Below are 21,400 nucleotides of genomic sequence, written 5' to 3' on the forward strand. Positions count from 1 at the left end.
GATCCGCTCCGCTGATCCGCCCCGCCCCGCCGTTTGTACCTACTCGAAATAAACAACAAATATGGCGAGCAGAGAGAGTGTGAGACTGTATAATGTCGTTATAAATGGAGTATGTTTTATGTTAATATTCACTGCGTTCTTTACGAATGGAAATGTTCAAGTATGCAATTTAAAAAATATGTCCTATTATAGCGTTAAAAGGCGCTCGTGCCATTAGCTTACTAAAATTACTATGGACAAAAAGTATAATTATAAATCCTTAAAATGTTATATTTATCACCCAAAACATTTTTTATCGTGTCTTTTTATCATTTTATGACAAGAAGCTAATATATTTTTTTGTTCTAAAAAGTATTTACTCTTTTAAGTTTATTTAATTATTGCTCCTAAAATATAAATTTCTCTTACTTTCTTAGACATCTGTTTTGAATAATGTGGTGAGAGATGGGAAGCATATCTTTAACAGTAAATTTTTAACAAAGATTTAGCATACAAAGTATCTTAAGACTTACAGTCTCTTTCCTTATGTTGATTTTTTTTCTAAATTTTTTGCAATATCTTACATAAGTTCTGTAAATAAAACACTGTTAGTTTTTTACTTGTTTACTACTTCCTCCTATATATATATATATATATATATATATATATATATATATATATATATATATATATATATATATATATATATATATATATATATATATATATATATATATATATATATATATATTTGAATCGTATTTTACGTACGTAAACTAAAACAGTAAAAAGCGCAACTTTTTCATTACCTAATACAAAGTAATTAAAAAGTTCTTTTGTTTTTCGGATTATTTTTAAACAAAAGAGCTTGCATAATTAAGAATTTCACAAAATTTTTAATTTTATTTTAAAGAAAAGTTTTAAATTGAAAATATTTGTAAAATGGGAATAAGTGTCTTTTATTTAAAAAACTGTAAAATGCCAAGACCTCAAGCATCTTGTATTATTGTTCCAGATAATGAGTTAGGTTCATTATCTTTTTAATATACAATCTTACCACATTAGATCGTCTTTTATCAGACCTAATGGCTAAGGTCAAATGAGGCTGGCCTAGACCGGTGTGCTTGTATTAAACTAATGCTGTTCTTTTTTTTTCTCGCCCGCTCTTCAAAAGGGAGGCAATCTCAGGGTTGACGTTCTTCTGGCTTTTCTCTGGAGAGGAGTGAGCAGTTTGCAAGGCAGTTGCTGGAGAACTTAAAACACTACAATACCTCATCTTTTATCAGATGAAAGTTCAGTCGCAAACAAGGCTTTAATTTTAAATGAATTTCTTAAACTAGTCATATTAACTTACCTAGTTTGAATAAATTAAAAGAAAAAAAGAAAAAAAAAAGATAAAATTTAAGAAAATGATAATGAAGAACTTTTATCGTAGAAGTACTCAAAGAACGTAATTTAAAAACATATTTTAGGCCTTTAGAATTGTTGCATAATTATTGCATAATTATGCGCTTTTCCATTAAATACGCAAAGTTGCGCTTTTCACTGTTTTAGTTTACGTACATAAAATACGATTTAACCTATATATATATATATATATATATATATATATATATATATATATATATATATATATATATATATATATATATATATATATAAATTTCTTTTTTTTTTTTTCTTATTTTATAGATACAGGGTACATCAGGTTAGTATTTTTTCAAATTTTTCTTTGTTGATTTTGAAAGAAATGTATTATATTGAAAAATATTTTGCAATGATATTTTGAAAAATTAGAAAAAATAATATTTTTATCAAATGCTTTTTACTTGTCAAATACTTCCTAAATGAAGTCCTCAAATATATTTTATTGAGTTAAAAGTATAAATGATTCAAGTTAGTTATATTTTTTATTTATCTTTTTAATAATAGAAAAATATTTATACCTTTTAGTTTAGGAATAAACTACATAGTGTTTGCTCTCGCCAATTTTATTTCACCTTCATTTATTCATTATTTTGGACCACGTGTAGCAATGATTTGTGGGGCAATAACTTATTGGTATTATATGTTTTTTTGGAACAGATTTTCACTTTACTTTTTTACTTTATTTTTTAAAAGTTTTTCTTTTTTAATGTGACACAAACTACAGCAGTTACAAGTAGATACTAACGTGCATGTAATTGATTCGTAGAATAATGTTAACATGCAAATATGTTTAGAATAAATCATGTCTAAAAATAAGAACTGTGTTATATGATATACAGGTGACTCATGCTTGTAATTGTCGTTTTTCTGTTTAAGTATCATTTGGGTACATTGTTTTATAAATTGTTTTATAAATTCTTGTTTTATAAATTCTTGTTTTATAAATTCTTGTTTTATAAATTCTTGTTTTATAAATTCTACGAATCAATTACACGCACGTTAGTTACTGGTTACTAGTAGTATCTACTTGCTATTGTTATTTTACTTTTGAACATAACAAAAAATGATATGTTAAGTGATTTATTGTTATTTTACTTTTGAAATATCAGTTTTCTTATTATCTTATTATTATATTATGTTATTATATTTAGTAGTATAAAGTTAATGTCCATGGTTTTTTTGATTTTTGCATTTCTTTCTGTTAGCTTATTCATAGCTTCAATCATTTATCCAATTGTGGCAACATTGTATATTGCATCATTTTTGATGGGAATTGGAGCAGCCAGTAAGAATTTAGATTTATTTAGTAGACTTTTATAATGCCACTAAATGTTAAATGTTTGTATTAATTTTTTTCTTATTATTCTACTTTGTAACATTTTTAGTGTTATTTCATATAATTATATAAGTTTGGTAAATATTGTTATGTTTTCAACTAGTTAAAAAATGAAAAAAGTTTGATTACAAAAAAAAAAAAAAAACGCATTTTTAAAAGCATGGTTTCTCTTCAAGGTGCTAAACTCTTTATATTTTCTAGAAAATACAGACATCCTTAGTTTTCTAAACTCTTGCAGAAAGGTTTTATTTTCTATTTAATCTTTTTTTACAGTGCTATGGACTGGTCAAGGTAATTTTCTAACATTAAACTCTGATGCTGAAACAATAAATAGAAACACTAGTATATTCTGGGCTTTATATCAATGCAGGTTACCATTTTTTTACATAAAAAGTACTATTTTACTTTTAATTAGTAAAAATATTTACATATAAAAAAATATTTACATATAAAGTACTTTTTTGTCTTGAATTAGAGGTAGTTTTCTTGATGTTTCCAATAATCTTTAAAATTAGTCAATAAGATTGAATTGACAAAATTCTATGCCAGTGTTCAATAATATTTGTGATAACTAGTGAGTTTTTTATACTGACTCTGTTTAAAATTTCAATTTGTTATTTGATTAAACAAGGTTTCACTTTCATAAGTTGTTTGGCAAGGCAAGACCAGAGATTTTTGCTGTTTATTTTAAAGTTGTTTATTTTAAAGTTATTGTTTATTTTAAAGTTATTGTCATTTTTTCGACTAATGCTTGAGTTTGTTGTTGAGAGTGTATTTCAAGGTATCTGTGTAATTGAATTGTGTGGAGGAAACTACGTAAAGCAGATTTGATTGACGTAGTTTCCTTGAAATATTGTAAATAGTTTGTAAATAATGTAAATAAATGTAAAAAGTTTAAAAAGTTTAAAATAATTTGTAAATAAATGTAAATAGTTTGAGCGGTTTTTTAATGAGCTTATTTGAGGTAATCTGTTAAGTATAAATTGAGTGCAAAATTTTTGTAAAGATAGTTTTTAATGAGTAAAGAAGATCTAAAATTGCAACGTTGTGTTCTCTGTGAGAAAGCTACAAGCTAGCCGGGCGTGATGGAGTCATCTCTGAAAATTTCGGATATCTTCAAAAAATACAATGGTACGTCCGATGCTGCAACTTGGTTGCAGTGAACCAAAGTGATTGCGAAGATGCAAGACGTTGAGTTGACAGTGCTCTTTCCTGTCTTGTTGCAAAGTGATGGTTACACAGTCTACGATGCCTTGGGAGTAGAAGACAAGAAATATGCGAGTAAAATTGATGATGTATTTTTGCAAGCCTTTCACTCAAATCAAGGTGGATGGAAGAAGCGCGAGAGCTATTGTTGATACTGGATACAAATTTTTTTTAAAAACTAGTTTCGAACGATCGACTGGAGCGATCGAGCAATGTAAAGGTTTCAACATGCAAAGTTCAAAAATGTGTAGGAACGGCAACGGTTTCCCTTGAGGTTGGCGATGTCTGCACACGTGACCAGATTTTTGTGGCGAGCTTTCGGCTTTTTGGAGCAGATGTAATGCTTGGAATGAGTTCAATATGGTTGCTAGTAGGGCTTACCATTCTTACCATAAAAAACGAAGAAACATGACTTGAAAGTAAGAAACTGGACCACGAAGCAGTGTTCGATGGAGTGGACTGGGCAGTCAGATGGATATGGATAAACAGGGATGATCCTAATTTATTTGCGAATACAGTAGCCCATTACGTGGTTCCGAAAGACGTTAAGCAAGATTACGGGAGTGAATAAAGCAAGGATGGTTACAGGAATATGATGAACATACGATGGGACTGCTGAAGGGCCAGCTACCATAATAAAAACAAAGTTCAGCCGGTGCTAGACTGGAGAGAAACTAATAGGTTCATCGAGGCATTCACACGAATATGTAACAACCCAGCAATTATCAACTTGCAAAAAGCATATCTCCAGCTGAAAGCGGATGAGACACTATGGCCATATCAAACGGTGATGTTTAAGAGCAAATGGTATTGTTTGACACAATTTGGCTTTGGACTTAATGTGGCACTGATTATCATGAAATCATTAGTGAGCGCCATCATTGAACAAGATGACAAAGTGAAAAAAGGGACATCGACATACATAGATAATATTTTTGTTGATGAAAATGTGGTTAACAAGGAGTACGTTAGAAAACATTTTTCTAAGTACGGCTTAAAAAGTAAGGATTGCAAAAGGATTGATGGTAGTGGGGCACAAGTGCTCAGATTCGTCCTTAAGAAGGTTGGGGGAAAATTAATGTGGTGGATAGGCAATCGGCTGGAAGGGATTTCGCGAAAGTTTTTGAGGAGGACAGTTTTCTTCATGTGGGAAGTTCGTGAGTCACTTGCTGGTGTGCGGTTGGTTGTGCGTTGTTTGCAGCATTATTAGGCCGAAGGTAGTTTCTTTGATAAATGGGTGGGATGATGAGGTCTGTGATATCGTGGTAAGGTGTGTGCTGGAAGAAGTGTCGAAGACGGCAGGGGAAAATGACCCTGCTTGTAGAGAATAGGAAGTGCATATGATGAGGGTAAACTATGGTTTTTTGATGCTGGCTCTTTGGCATTAGGAGTTCTTGTCCAAATTGGAGAAGTCACCGTTGAAGATGCAACATTGTTGCATAAAGAAAGATCTGAAGTTTACATAAACATGGCAGAGCTGGACGCTGTACTACGTGGTGTTAACATGGCTTTGGCATGGAAGCTCAACAAACTCCAGTTGTTCAAAGACTCCGTAACGGTTTTTCACTTGATTTCTGATGCTGTAACCGTAAAATCCAGACTGAGCTCAAAAGCGCCAGCTGAACTACTTATACAGCGAAGAGTGAACTTGTTCTGGGAGTTGGTTGATGACTATAACTTGGAGGTCAACGTATGTCTGATATCGTTGAAAGACACTTGGCTGACTCACTAACTAGAATACCTGGTCGGTGTATGAGAATTTAAAACTTAGCGATCTTGCGAATTTTGCCAGTTTTGCGTTGATAGATAGAGAATCAATATTCAAAATACACAAGCAAACTGAATGCTTTGGAGTTAGAAGAACTTTGCACTTTGTTCAGAAAAAGTTCCCAACTGCAACAAAGGAAGATGTACAAAAAGTAATTTGGGGGTGCGAACCATGCCAATCTATAGATCCAGCAACCGTTGCGTCGATGCACGGGGAGTAAGAAGTAAACAAAAATTGGGCAAGATTAGGCATGGATATCATTCATTATAGAGGGGAAAGTTATTTGAGCTTGATCGACTGGGCCTTCAAGATTCACACTGTGGCGTCAACTGCCATACTTACAGGGAAGCATCGCAGTAATTAGACACATGCAGTCCATATTTTGTGAAAGAGGTGTACCAGAAGAAATATTGACGGACAATGACACTGCATTTAGAAGTGAAGAGGCTAGAAGATTTCTTGAAAGTTAGGGTGTGCGATTGAAACTTAGAGCCTCTTACTGTCCTTCAGGGAATGGCATCATTGAGAGAAACCACCAAACTGTCAAGAGAGTAGCAAAACGATCAAATATTTCCATATCAGTGAGTATTTATTGGTAAAATGTCTCAAATGACAAAAAGGGATCGAGTCCTATGAGTAAATTGTACAAGTATGCCGAAAGGGTCAAAGGATTGGATGGAAAGGGTAAGTTGTCAATGAACGTACTTGAAAACTCATGAGTTGGCAAGAGTGTGTGGCTGATGCCACCCGGGACACAGTGTGTAAAGAAATGGCGTCCAAGCACCATTATTCAGAATAAATCAGAACAAGTAGTTGAAGCAGAAGGTATGCAACGCTACTTGAAGCACTTCAGACCAAGAAGAGAAACGTAGCAAATTCAAATAAAAGATAAGAAAGATGTGGAAATAGAGGTTGGTAATAAAGTTTTGGCAAATATATGGAAACCACACCGGTAAGCAAGGATGCAAATCATCTGGAGACTGGCAAAGAGGTCTGGGAAATCAAAGTGCCCCTGCATAGGAGCAATGGAGAACCACAAATACCCCTCAGAAACTCTGAGGTTGTTGGTCTTGATTGTGATCAGATTTGATTGACGTAGTTTCTTTGAAATATTCTAAATATAGTATGAGCAGTTTTTAATGAGCTTATTTAAAGTAATCTCTAGAGTGTAAATTGAGCGCAAAATTTTTGTAAAGACAGTTTTTTAATGAGTAAAGCAGATCTAAAATTGCAAGGTTGTGTTCTCTGTGAGAAAGAGACAATCTGATATTGAAATAAACTGAGAAATTGAAAAGTCTTCTTGCTGTTGTAACTCATGCAAACCATATTCCAGTTGAACCTGATCTTTGCTTGGTTTTTTATTTTCAACCTTTGTTGAGCTTTTGTTTTTTTCTTCTGATCATAACTCTCTTTTTGGAATTCAGTTAATGGAGGAATTGTAATAATTGTTTAAATCCTATCTTCAGGTCAGTTTTGTTAAATAGTTTGCAATTAGACAGAAAATGAAAAAACTGCTTTTTTTATAGTTGCTGGATATATTTTGAGTAAAAATTGACACATTCTTATTAAAGGTATAAAGGTTAAAACTAGTTTAATTAAAAAAGCTATCTTTAGTTGGGATTTTAGTTTACTGATTAATTAGAAGGATAACTAATAAGTTAGAAAATGCAAAAAGTTAAATATCATATTTAGTTTTAATGATAATTAAACCTTAAAGCTGGGAATAAAACTTTGTTTCTCAATGGTTTAGTGTAATGCTGTAGGAAAAGACAAAATAATTATTGATCTTTTTTATGAACTTTGTTGTTTGTTATCATACTATTATTTTATCATATTTTTAAAGGGATTTCTGTTAATATGACTTTGTAAATATTTAATTGTATATACATTTTATAAATATGTAGATTTATATATAGATTGTAAGTATTTGAAAATTTCACATTTATAGCATGCTGTTTGGCAATTTGTTTGTTTATTTCCACTTTAAGGGGGAAGTCAATATTAGTAAGTTTATTAAATTTTTAGTGAATGTAAAAGAGTAAAAGTAAATTCTGTTCCCCATCAAAATTGATTTTAACAAAGTTTGTTGTGAAAAACTGAGCTGCTGTTGTCCACTTCAATGTAGAAACATAGAGGCCTGTTCTTTAACTAGTATTTAATTAGATTTTTGTTAATTATTCAGATCCTTAATAAATTAATAATGGTGATTGGCATTTCCTTTGAGAAAATCCAAAGTGAAGGTTTTTCAATTTCAAACATTCCAGAGTAGTATATAATGAATATTTTAATGTTCCAGTGGACATAGTAAGTGAGGCAGTGTTTTAAACTTAAAGAAAAAATATTGCACAGTTGGTGAGAGCCATTTTTACACTGTAGAAAGTAATATTATTTTAAAATGTATTACCTTATTTAGCATGTTTACTTTACTACAACCAATCTAGGCGTAAAACTTTTTCTTTTATATTTAGGGACACCAGAACAGTATAGTAGTAGTAATATTTTCATAGATAGGTGTTGTTTTATTTCATAGAGGAGTGTAACGTTTGTTCATGATTGCATAACAACAATGATATTGCATAGCAACTATGAAATTGTATAGCTATAGTGAAAAACAAACGGCTGTTTGTTTTTCATTATAGCTATACAATTTGATTGCTGCTATACAATTTCATTGCTGCCACTGAAGGTTATTCCAATTAAAACTGTTGATGTCATTTTTGACTATAAAGCTGTATTTCTCTGCAATCACCTAGTGATTTAACTGTTTCATTGTAAATAATTTAGTTTCTTTGTTATAAATGTTGAGCTTGTAGTATTGAAATATAAAAACAAGAAGTCAAATCTTGCAATCTATTGCAAACTATATCAACAAATCATACATTTAAACAGCTATAGTGATAAGTGAACAGCAATCTGCATGCACAAATTGATTATAATTGATGTCTTGGTTACCCTCCTGCTCTGGAAAAGTCTCTTTAAATGATGAATGTGAAGCAATCTTTGAAAGACTCAACAGTTAAACAAGCAGAATAATAATGAATCATAAACACACTAAAAGTAGTAAAATCAATATACCAAAAGCCTGATTAAATCTATTTGGAACTCCAAGTAATACTTGTTCTTTAAGCAGCTCTCTTGATTGCAATATTTTGTGTTTTGTTACAGGAAAAGCTTCACACGCATTGTAAAATAATTACCTTTAGTAAGCTGTGTCAAATTTATTTGACTTACAGTTTTTTTAACTTTGTAGTTTTATCTCTAAAATATTCTTTTGAAGTAAAGTAATGACATCAATACAAAAATACATCTGCACGAAGTTATTTAGAGGCTGCTTAAACCTTTACAAGTTTTCTTTTTTGCTTACAGATCATTTAGATGGTGTTGATTTTGCATGACAGTAATTGGTTTCAGATGATAAGCGTATGTCTGCACCATTCATTTTAGGAATTTTTAGAAATTAGAGGTTAAAGTGGGTCATACTCTTTATTGGAGTTGATGACTTGCAATGCTTCTTTAATGCATGATTTGCATATCTTTTTGCTGGGTACTACAGACATGGTTTGTGAGCTTAATTCAATTGAGTATGTTAATGCGGTGTACCATGGTCCTTTAAATAAAGTTTTTTTGAGTTAAAACTAAAATAAGAGCAACAAGAACAGTGAAAACATCCTCAACTAAAAAACCACATGCAATTTACTGACCTTAGTTGAAGATGTATCCAATTCAATGTGAAAAGAAAAAAGAAGTGCATAACATTTTTTTTTTTTGCTGTGTTTGGTTAATGGTTTAGTGGATTTCACATGTGCCTTTCAATACATTAACTTGGATAAAAGTTGTTGTGATATGAACATTTTTCAGCATTCTACATTCTAATATAGTTCTTCAACACAATAATTCTTTGTTGTTATCATCAATTGCAGTAATTGCAATTAATTCTTCTTTTTTTTTTTTATTTATTCATTATTGATTAAATTCAAATTTAACTAATGAAAAACAAGCGCTAAAATCAAAACTAAAATCATATTTTTAAAAAAGTGAAAAAGAAAAAGTGAAAACTCTTGGTAACAATTGAAAACTACATACCGGAAATGAGCACTATGTGTCCCTTTGAATAAATAGGATTTAAAGATTTACATAATGTTTTATGAGCTGTAAAACCATTTTTTCTATATGAAAAAATGCTACAAAAATATAGAATAAATATAAAACAGTTAAAAACAACTTTTAAGATCAAGAAACTAAAATGTTTAAAGAGTTAAGGAATTCTTCCCTTGATGCAGAGAACGACTTAAATTCTATTTAAAATTTAACTTTTGCCTTTGTGATTCTCAAAGTGTGCCTCATTGAACTGATGCATTGTTTGACTGTCATGTTGAGTTTTAATGGTTAGATACAATCCTATCATTTCAACATGAAGCAGAAGAAGCTGCAGAAGCAAGAATCCTAGCATTATTATACTAAACGTACTTCCAGAAGCTTCTGAACTGCTGGAAGAAACCTTTAATACAGTATGTCCTATTTGTTAGCAAATGGACAAATTTTTGCAGCTTTACCATACAGACATATGGTTTACCTAATATGTGAACCAAGTTTACAGCTTTACAGTTTTTATTACAGTTTTTTTTATTGTCCTTGATGTCCAGATGATGTTGTTTATGTAAAGATTTGTTTGAAAAGCAGTTTATATCTATGATGAGCTATTATTGCTATTATTCGCTAAGTTAATTCCTCTCATTACTTTTAGTTTGTTGACTTTGTTTATGGCAATAATAATGTAGCTGTTTGCACTGTAGTTGTTCTATGTAATCTATGTAGTTGTGACTATTTGACATATAGTTTACACAATATATGTAACAAGTTTACAGCTCAATTGTCTTTGATGTCCAGATGATGATATTTACCCAAAGATTTTTTTAAAAAGCAGTTTTTATTTGTTATGAGTTATTGGCTTACATCTTCTCGTTACATTAGTTAAATAACTCTCCCTAGCTTACGAAAATAGTGTAGCTATTTGCACTGTAGTTGTTCTTTTTGATGAATTTTTATTGACTGTAAGTACCAAGTTTTTGTTTTTGTAGAATCTTCACAATATTGCAGATCTTTCACTTTTAGTTACAATATTAGATCTAAATCTGCACACAGCAGCACACAGAGATAGATTTGACAATAACTAGTTTGCAAAGGTTTTACCCTACTGTGCTTTGGTCAAATTTACAAAAAAAAAGTTTAAACATTTTTTGTTCATAATTTGTTTTCACTATTGTTTTAAAATAAAAATTTTCTTATTTTAAGCCGATCATAGCAGAATAGTTTTGTACACAGTGTTAACTGTGTGTTCTGGCATTGGAACATTAGCTCTTTTTCTCTTGCGCAAACCACCTGAGAGAAATGAGGTATGTGGTTAATAACATGCTTATTCAAAGAAATAAAATAATTAACTAATCAAGAACATTTTTTCACCGAAATATAATGTTTAGCTAATTACAAAATTTTTACAACAGTTTTAATAACAAGTAAACAAGTTTAAAGTATATAAAATGTTAAAACTTCATATAAATTCCATATAATGACAAATTTAGCAAACTTTAAGAAACTCAAATTCAAAAAGTAACTTATGAATTTTATTTTAGATGGAGAGAGATTTCAAAAATGATAGTTTTACTCCAAAGGAAAGGTTAGTTCTTTTTTACCAGCCATGTTGTTTTTACCAGCCATCTTCTTTTATTAAAAAGTAAAATTCAAAAAGTTTTTTTTGTTTGTTATCAATAGCACAGCAGGTTAAGATAAAAACCGCTTTGTAAAAACTCAAAAAAACTAAAAAAAACCTGGAAAAAGTCGGGATTTAAAATTCTCAACAAATTATTTCAACTATTTTCATGTTTTACTTCAGCTTGATTACTTATGTAAGTGTTTGTAAAAATTTATAATTCACAACGACATTATTATCTATACCATAGCCAGGGTATAAATATTAATAATATCATAGCCAAGATATTTTATCATAGGATTGCTTGTATGCCATGACATGACACCTTTTTGAAATTATGTGTTTTATTACTATTCGCTTTTTAAAGTTCTTTGACTTGCGTTTTTTTTTTTTTAATGAAAGCTTTGAAAAAATATCTTATTTTATATTGTTTTATAACTTTTAAAACTTAGTTTTAAAAGCTGAAACAATATAAAATAAGATATTTTTTCAAAGCTTTCATTAAAAAAAAAAAAAGAAAGTGAAACCATTGCAAAACCATTTAAAAAAAAAAAGTAAAACCATTGCAATGGTTTTAACAAAGATGTCTTAAAGTAAGGTTTGTGTAAGTTAAAGTTTTTAGTACTCAACGAAAGTCAATCTTAATTCTTGTTTTATATTTGTAACTCATTAAAATCAAACCTGATGTTTTTTTTATCATTTTTTTAAATCTTAGTAAAAATAAAGTAAGATCTTCATGTAAAATGTCTTGTGTTAAAATTTAAAACTGACTAACAACGAAAGAAGAAAAAATGACTTTAGGGTTTCCCAAAGTTAGCAAGAGTTTTTTTTTTGAAATATGTTAAGCATAGGCCCTTAAAAGTTTGCCCTGTGTCTTAATTGAAGAGTCAGTTTTTTTTACTTCAATTAGTTGAGATTTAGTCCCAAGCTTCATGAACTTCTTACAAATTGGTGAATATTACATTCAATTTGTGATAGTTTTCTGATCTTTTCTACAAACTCTTCTTCTTTTCTGGATTACTCTTCTCAAGATTATCCTTCTCTAGATTATCACCATTAGACCAGTTTTTATCAGTAGGTTTCAAAGGTGTGTTACATTTATTCTCCACTGGATGTAGCAAAACACAAGCTTTGTACATGCAAAATTATTGAATTAAAATGCTTAATTATCAATTCACTGTTTCCATGGCTTAAATACAAAGTTTTAGCACTAAATACAATGACACAAATGCAATAATTAAAGTACACTTTCATTATTATAAAACATTGACATTTTTCTAAACTGTATTACTGTATTTATTTTTAAAGTTTTGAAAATAGGCAATGTCCTAATGATAACATATGCTCAGTACTGCAAAACAGCTGTTCTAAATGTGTAAAAGATTGCTACAATTACACTTTGCATAGTCACTTCCAAAAGATACTATTTTTGATCTCAGTTTTTTGTTACTGTGGCTTTGAAGTTCTGTATAAGAGCAATACAATATTTGACACAATCATTACCACAGGCTAAATTATTAACCAAGTCAGATGCAGACTTGTATGATTGGCTTTCAGTCTACTTTACAACTGAATTTTTTAGAAAACTGTCATTATTGATAATGTTTTTGAAAAAACTTGTAGAGATAGATAGTTCCTGCACTGCATGGGGTAGAGTCTTAAGTAGATGCAGTCCTCGATCATTTCACAAGCACTAGCACAAGTTATGTATTTCCCTGACAAGAGAGGTACCAAGAAAACAAAGAGAGGGTTGCCAGCTCTGGGCTTAAGTTTCACAAGGACTTCACCATTATCTTCAGACCAACAGTCTACAAAGCAACATTTCTTGTAGTTATCGAGACTTTGAATGAGTTGAATATCATTAAATGATAAATCAACAACTACTCAAGATGTGAACCATGAGTGAAAGTAGTTTCTAACTACAAATCCGTTGGTTTGCCAGATTATCTGTTGTTTATGAGCTGTTGGCTTCATAACCTGTTTGTTGCCATTAAAAAGCAATTTTATTTTCATCTTGAAGATGGCTTTGCCCATCTAATATACTTTGTGAAGAGAACCAGGTTTCCAAAGTATTGTCAACACATCCAACCCAACCAGACCTGCAGCTAGTTAGAGAATTTCTTTATAGTCATCTCTTGGATGGCTTATGTGAAGTCGACCTGCAATTAATGTATTAAGGATTTTACAATCAGTGATTATTGGTGTTGCAGTTGGCTCTGATTGATGGTGGATCTGATTGAACCATATTTCTTTGAATCCTATAAAAACCAAGATCTCAGGACCAGTAATTGACCAAAAGAAACTCCAAAAGCATCAGATAAAAGCATTTTAAAAATGTGATGGTGACAAACTATCTGCAGCAAGCTGGGACCAATAGTTTTGGCTAAAAGTGTACAAAGCACATGCTAATCACAAGTGCATTGCATTTCCTTGACATCAAATGTTTCAGAACTGCCACCATAGCTGTTTTTCCTGAGCCTGAGGCCATCTTTGGCACACTAAGAAGTTTTGTGCTTTGATCAATAAGAGAAGAAACCAAAAATGGTGATTTATTTAATTGCAGAGTATCTTCTCTTGGTCAGCAGCTTGCCATTCTAGTGCATGATAATTTTGGAGGCTTGAAAGTTATCTCTTATCTATTTGGCAGTTTGATGTCAAGTTTCTGTCATTTTTGGTGAACTTTACTTTTAAAAGTAGCTGAAGATGTGGAGCAACCCATTTGGTTGAACATAGATGCTAGTATTATTGTTGGCTTATGAACACTTACATTTGACCTGGCTAATGTTGTGGACACTTTCTGAGTTATTACAGTAATTACATGTAGTATTTTTAAGTGGTTAAATTATACTTGGAGTTACAGGAGGTTTAGCAAAAAATTCTTTTGATGAGGATTTATCTGTTAAAGAGGAATTGACACATGAGTTTCTTCCTTCAACTTCTGCAGTTGCTGGCCTGCCCTGATATTCTGCTGCCTGCTTGAGTAATAATTCTTTGCATTCAGATAACTGTTTATCATGCCAAACAGTTTTTATGTTGGTGGGCTCCAATGCAGTCCATTCTAGGCTTTTGGTAAAATTCGAGATACTTTTTTGCCATCAACAACAGTTGATGCCAAAAAATGTATTAATTCAGGTATATTGAATACAATTTATACCTTTATTTCTGAAGCTTCATGACCCTTGGGAGACTCAAAATTGTTATTTTGATTCACTATAAATTTGTAGATAGTATCGTAAGGCCCAATAGAAAATTTGAGGAAGGTATGCATCAACATTCTTAAAAAAAATCTTTTCTAGGACACCTTACTGTAGATCACTCAGTTAATTTTCTCTTTACTCTTAATTGTATGTTGATTGCTCACATTTGTGCATTTAGCTCTCAACCATCAAGCAATTTACGCAAAGACCCAAATAAATTCTTTTTTAGTTTTTGTAAGTTTTATTTCAAAGCTCTACTTTCTGAAATTGATTGTTTCTGTAAATTGCATTGTAAAAAGCTAATACCATGATTATTTTATAGTAAATTCATTTAAGCTCCTTTTTACAAAAGATATGATGCTACTTTCGGTGACTGCATCATATTCTGGTAAACTTTTATGATATTTGTACTTCTACTTAATAACCTGTTTAACAATTTTGATGTTGACATTATATCATATTCTACTTACTGCTTTAGGATTTGAATTGGCATTTTTAACTGGTGTTTATGGAACAAGCATTAGTAGGTGGTTTCATATCTTTCTTCTGTTGTTCTTCAGTCATTATTTGTTTTTAAATTTATATTATTGAGTATTCTGCTTTATCATTTTTACTATATTAGGTAATACCAGTAATTTGCATGATTCACACAGACAGGTTGGTCTTATGGGAATTCTAATAGGATGTGGAGAGATTTCGGGTGAGAATAATAGTTTTCTTTGTTATTTGTATTTTGATCTTAATTGAGAAGATAAAGGCCTATACTTAAGCAATCAATTTAAAAAAAAACATGTTTGTTTTTTTGAAACATATATATATACACACACACACACACACACACACACACACACACACACACACACACACACACACACACACACACACACACACCTTGTACAGAAAGTTTAAACACACTTGTTTTTTTGTATGTTATGGTAAATGTGGACTGGTGCAAAGAGAAAATCTGACGCAAGGTCTTCGTTTTTTGTTTTTTTTCTTCTTAGCCAGTTATTAAGAAAAAAACACAGCTTTGAAAGAAAAAAACAAAATCTTTTCTGAAATGTAATATCAAACAGAAATAATCAAAAAGTTGATGAGAAGAAAGTGCAATAAAGTTTAAACGCACTTATTAATTTTTTGTTATGGAAATATGTTTTTATGGGATATGACCCCCGTTATTTTTGATAGATGCTCATAATCACCTTGACATTGATTCAATAAGATTTTCAATCATCTCAATTGGTGTTTCAAGCCACAATTTTGTTAGTTCTTTTTTAAGCATTTTGTGCCTAGTTATTTGCTTTTTTGTTAGTCGTTAATCCATCCATGCAGCTACATAAATTTTTGATCGGGTTTCATGAGCCGAATATTACATAAATTTTTGATCGGGTTTCATGAGCCGAATATTACTTTCAACAAAATAATTGGTAATTGAATGTGCTGTATGACATGGAGCATTGTCTTGTTGAAATAACCGGTTTTGATCAGCCTGGAATAAACCGCAACTAGTGATAAGCGAATTTTCCAAAATGTCACGATACACATATTGATTCAATCTTCCTTCATATATTTTATGACACCCAACGCCTGAGCCTGATATGAATCCCCATATACTGACAGAGCCACCACCTTTTTGAACACGGCTGTGTTTGTGTTGCTACAAATATTTTTCTGTATTTTTGCGACGAGCAAATCTCTTGTTTTTTCTGTTAATAATTTCAAAATTTGACTCATTGCTAAAGATACTTGTTTTTCATTGTTCCACTGAATAATTTAAACGCTCTTTGCACCATTGTTTTCGTTTTAGGCGATCGGTTGACGATCGTTTTTTACAGGATGAAACAAATTTAATTCTTTTTTGCGTAATAACTTACTTATTGTTGTACAACTAACTGTTTTCTCTACAGGCAAACTATTGATTTCTGCACTCAAAGCTGATACTCCTGCTTTTGGGTTGCATCTGCTAAGCGTATAAAGCATATTTTCATTGTGAGCTGACAGTTTTTTTGGGGGCCCAATTCAAGGTTTATCATTGACACTACCAGTCGATAAGTAAATTTTTTTATTGTTGTATAAACACTAAATTCAGAAATATTCAAGTGTTTGCTGATTTGTCAATAGCTCATTTTCATTTTATGCATGCCAATGGCTTGCCATTTAATTTTCGATGAGACAGCTCTTTTACCCATGAAAATGACCTTTTGATAAAGTTTTATGACCTTTTGATAAAGTTTTATCAGTTGAAAATTGCTGAAGGTTGAATCAAATTGTAGACGTAGTTTTTTTTGCAGAATAAAAAAAGAGTAAAGATGCAAATACAATATGCTGACAAGAACAGGCTGTTGAGTGATAAAAATGCAAAAGACTGCAAGAAAAACTCAATTAACAAAAGTTACGAGTTTTCCAATCAAAGTGCATTTAAACTTTATTACCAAAAATTGAAAGGACTTAATTGCTCCTTTAATTTTCTCATCACCCTTCACCTCCTTTATGGTATCCTTACATTTTTTTCTTCTCTAAATCATTAAATTAAACTATTGGTATAAATAAACATAAAAAATGCGGACCACATCTCATCAATTTATCGGGTTATCATTTCTTAAAAGAATTATATACGTTAAAAAAACAGGTTCGTTTAAACTTACTGTACAAGGTGTGTATATATATATATATATATATATATATATATATATATATATATATATATATATATATATATATATATATATATATATATATATATATATATATGTATGAAACATTAATTAAGTAGCAAGTAAATGAGTCCACTTCAAAAGGGTTTTAAAGTAAGTGCAATTAAAGTCTTTCAAATCTGAGGTGTCTTTTTTTTAGGTAGCCTGCTGTTTTTCATATTCCGTAAGCACACAAACAGACATGGTCGTTATCCAATAGTTGTAATGGGTTTTATTATTCACATTATTTCTTTTAATCTTATATACCTCAATGTACCTGATGAAGCTACCCTTAGAGCAACGCAAGGAGATTCATGGCTTAATTATAAGTAAGTCATTATTTTGTTTTCTGTTTTTACTACTCTACTTATGAGCCTAAATTTTTTTTTTATAATGTGAGTTCTGTTTTAATGGTTTGTTTTTTAAACTAAATACATATTGTAGATGCAATCAAACTCAATGTGCTGTATTTGTGTTCACTCTTATGTTTGTATTTGTGTTTATTTATATAGAGCATTTTTCACTATTTGTTTACTCACTAACTGTTTTGTTTATTTTAACTTTGAAACAGTTTACATGTTTATGGTTTGTGTGCCTTTTTACTTGGATTTGGTGACAGTAATTTTAACACACAGGTTTGAGTTTTGCTTTATTTTTTTGTTTAAAAGATCTTTGTTAATTCATGAGCATATTTACACTTTCAATCTATTTTTTAAAAGCATTTAAATGATATGGTTAACCATTTGATCAATTTCTAGATAATTTCCATACTGGGAACAGTCTATGCCGATGACAGTTCTACTGCGTTTTCCCTTTACATATGTCTGCAGGTTGGTGATTGTATTTGACTTATTATGCAACATCAGCAAATTGATTTTTCTCACTCTTGAAACTTAAGTTTTTCCATTTTGTTATTTCTAGTCATTATGTTCTGGCATTGCATTTGCTTATGGTCTGGTTTTTACTCTTAAATATCAACTGCTAATTCTGGTTTGGATTTTTCTACCTCAATGCATCTTTTTGTATTTTTCAAAATTATATTAAGTAACCATTTTTTACTTATTCTTATGATTGCAGGTCATAGCAGCATTTTTTGGGACAGCAAGCTTTATCAAGGTGGAGCGAAAACATGCGTTGCTTAAAAATTTATCACTGATGAATGATAAAGATTTTATAGAATAAGTCTGAACTGAACAACTAGTAAAATGAACTTTAAAAATGTTGTTAAACTATCTTACTGTTAACTTATTTATAATCATTTGCTATTTTTTTGTATTTTTTGTATTTTTTTTTGTTTTTTTGGTATTATATATTTTTTGTTATATATATTTTAAAAATTGTGTTTCAAAGATAAGCTTAATAATTAGAAGAAAGATATTTTAATTTTCATTGTGATTTCTTAGTTTTTTTTATTAAAAATCTTCTTGGTGTTACTTTGGTAATAATAAAACCTATTGACTTGGACAAGTAAAATGATTTTTTGAGTGAAAATAATAAAATGTTATTTTTAAGTGAAAATAAGGAAATGATTTTGTAGGCAAATACTTAACTTTGTTAAAATAAAAAAACAGATTTTCTTACTATTATAACATATATATATATACTTCATATAAAATATATAATATATACTTCATACAATTTTACTCTTTTGCATTTAGTTGTAAATTTAATTTTTAAGTAGATTTAAATTTTTTTTATAAAAATGTGATAGTGAACAGAAAATCCTCTTCAAAGCATAATAAGTTGATTTAAAAAAAATAAACTCTTGAACAATAAATAAAGTTGAATAAACAAGTTGGTTTCAGATTAATTGTTATAAATGTTTAAAACCATTATGTAAAGGGATAAAAATGATTCTGCGACTTGAGCGAGTGCATAAAGGGAACTTCAACTCAAGTCAGACTTGAAAACAGCCTAAAATAAACCGCTTTTCAAGTCTGGCTTCAAACCAGACTTGAGAAAGCAAAAATATTTTCCGAATGCAAGAGGCGGACATGAACTGAAGTCAAACTTGGAAATTCAAGTCGAACTTGACTTAATTTCGGCTCTTGCATTCCACCCTAATTTACATTGGACTATTTTTAATGTTTTTAATCAAAAATCCGTTAAATAGCAAATACGAAATTGATAGGCGAATTGGGAAAATATCTAAATGATCATATAGTTTTCTGTTCTTTGCATGTTCTTATTTATTATTTTACTTTTATTATTATTACTACTATTGCTTTATTTTTATTACTGTTATTATTTTATTATTATTATTACTATTATTTTATTATTATTACTATTATTATTTTATTAATTTTATTACTATTATTATTATATTAATTTTATTACTGTTGGTTTATTATTATTATTATTATTATTATTATTATTATTATTATTATTATTATTATTATTATTTTATTATTACTCTTATTACTTTATTATTATTATTGCTATTATTACTTCAGATGCATATAGATGCACAGGTTTTTACTTTATATAAAGAACTTTGCATATAGACGCAAAGATCTTTATGCAAAATCATATTTTTATTAGGAGTGCGTTGTGGTAGTGCTTAACTGTTGATTACATACTTTGTTTACCAAATTGTGAGGAGAAACTTGTTGCTGCTCTGAAAGTATCCATTAAAAAGTTTTATGGTGATGATCCTAAGACGTCTAAAAGTTTCGGAAGAATCATCAATAAGCGTAATCACAGTTAGCAACTCGCGGAACAGTCGTAGGCTCTACAGCAAGCGCGCTAGATGCTTAGGCAGAGTTCGTAAACGCTCTAGAAGTCTATATAGAACGTCCAAAAGACTTAATGGCTGACATTACACGCTAACAGAACATATTTTCGGATACTAACAGTACTCTCAATTTCGCCCTCGCCTCAGGTCTATATATTATCCCGAGCAATCAAGGATTAAAGACCGACCCGATGCGAGAGTACAATAATGAGCTTCTCCAAGCACCACCGTCTGCTTTCGATCTTAAGACGGGCATCAATCGGGTGAAGAAAAGGTCTATATACCTTGTAACACCTGACAAGAGTGAAAAAGTCATCAGAAAAACACCAAACAGAACTTAACGTCTCAATCATGGGCGGTTCGGTGACTGCCTTGTTGGGTATCGCTATCTGGTACATCGCACACTGAATCAGCAAAAGTATTTTTGTCAATTGTCGAGCGCAGCCCTAAAGGTCCCATGTCTTGAACACGAGTATAACTTTTGCTAAGACAACAGTAGTATTTTCAGGCTTATGGAATTTAAAGTTTATCTGGTCTATACAAGTATCAGACCTCATATTCTGCCATTCCGGCGTACCATTGGAATCCCATGACATGGGATTGTAATCGAGAACGGCAACATTGAGAACTGAAGTTGGTAGAAATATTGGGAAAATATGGTATCTTTTCTGTTATTTAAATGTTCTTAATTATTATCTTAGTTTTATCTTTTTTTGTATATAACTTTATATATATAATTTTAACTCAATGACGAGCTCATCAATATCATTTGCATTAGGGGAGATGGGGGCACTTTGATCCTTTTTATGATTTATTACTTGAAAACCCTTGCGGACAACAATTCTATTTTTCAATATTTTTAAAAGAATATTTATTTCTTTATTCAAATCAACAAGCTAATGTTGGTCCAAATAATATTTAGTGAGCTAGAACGCAACTTTATAACATCACCTACAAAGGATCAAGTGCATAGTGCAGATCAAGGTGCCCCATATATGGGGCACCTTGATCTGCACTATGGGGCACTTTGATCTTATATACAGTTTTTTACAAAATCAATAAGAAGTTGGCAATAAAGCATAATTAAAAATATAGCTCATCAAATTTCTGCCAAGAGATTCTCATTTAAAGTTTAGTGAACAAGTTTTTTCATCAGAAGTTTTAAGAAATGTTTGCAAAAACTGAAAAATCAAAATCGAAAATCAAATGTCAATATTAGTTAACTAAACATGAAGAAAAACAACGTAAAACTAAATGAACTAGAAACAGTGACATAAATTTAGCAGCTACATATACAATACATAGGCTCAGAATAAATTGACCAAGCGTCTGTTACACACGGGTATTGAACC

The 21,400-nt window shown here is 30.4% G+C and overlaps 1 protein-coding gene across 16 annotated transcripts; it reads left to right on the forward strand.

The window, feature by feature from the left end:
* On the forward strand, positions 1-18,787 carry LOC149885583 (UNC93-like protein MFSD11). 16 transcript variants are annotated; one of them, XM_090093567.1, is made up of 18 exons: positions 5-160; positions 417-465; positions 1,672-1,687; positions 1,933-2,040; positions 2,613-2,692; positions 3,017-3,113; positions 7,666-7,721; positions 11,010-11,110; positions 11,348-11,391; positions 14,800-14,855; positions 14,944-15,009; positions 15,100-15,144; positions 15,244-15,321; positions 17,475-17,643; positions 17,886-17,949; positions 18,073-18,144; positions 18,236-18,304; positions 18,392-18,787. In XM_090093567.1, exons 1-18 carry the CDS (start codon positions 62-64, stop codon positions 18,494-18,496), a joined length of 1,374 nt encoding a protein of 457 aa, XP_089949693.1. In that variant the 5' UTR covers positions 5-61; the 3' UTR covers positions 18,497-18,787. The 16 variants fall into 16 exon arrangements, 11 of the variants coding, with proteins under 11 accessions (XP_089949696.1, XP_089949698.1, XP_089949694.1 ...); XM_090093571.1 differs by having other exon boundaries at positions 44-243; XM_090093573.1 differs by having other exon boundaries at positions 44-243; positions 3,017-3,034.
* The last annotated feature ends 2,613 nt before the right edge of the window (positions 18,788-21,400 follow it).

This window comes from Hydra viridissima, unplaced genomic scaffold (assembly GCF_058129835.1).
Source record: "Hydra viridissima isolate aposymbiotic clone 2 unplaced genomic scaffold, HvirCarnegie_v1 scaffold_7, whole genome shotgun sequence".
In the NCBI taxonomy this organism is placed as follows: domain Eukaryota; kingdom Metazoa; phylum Cnidaria; class Hydrozoa; order Anthoathecata; family Hydridae; genus Hydra; species Hydra viridissima.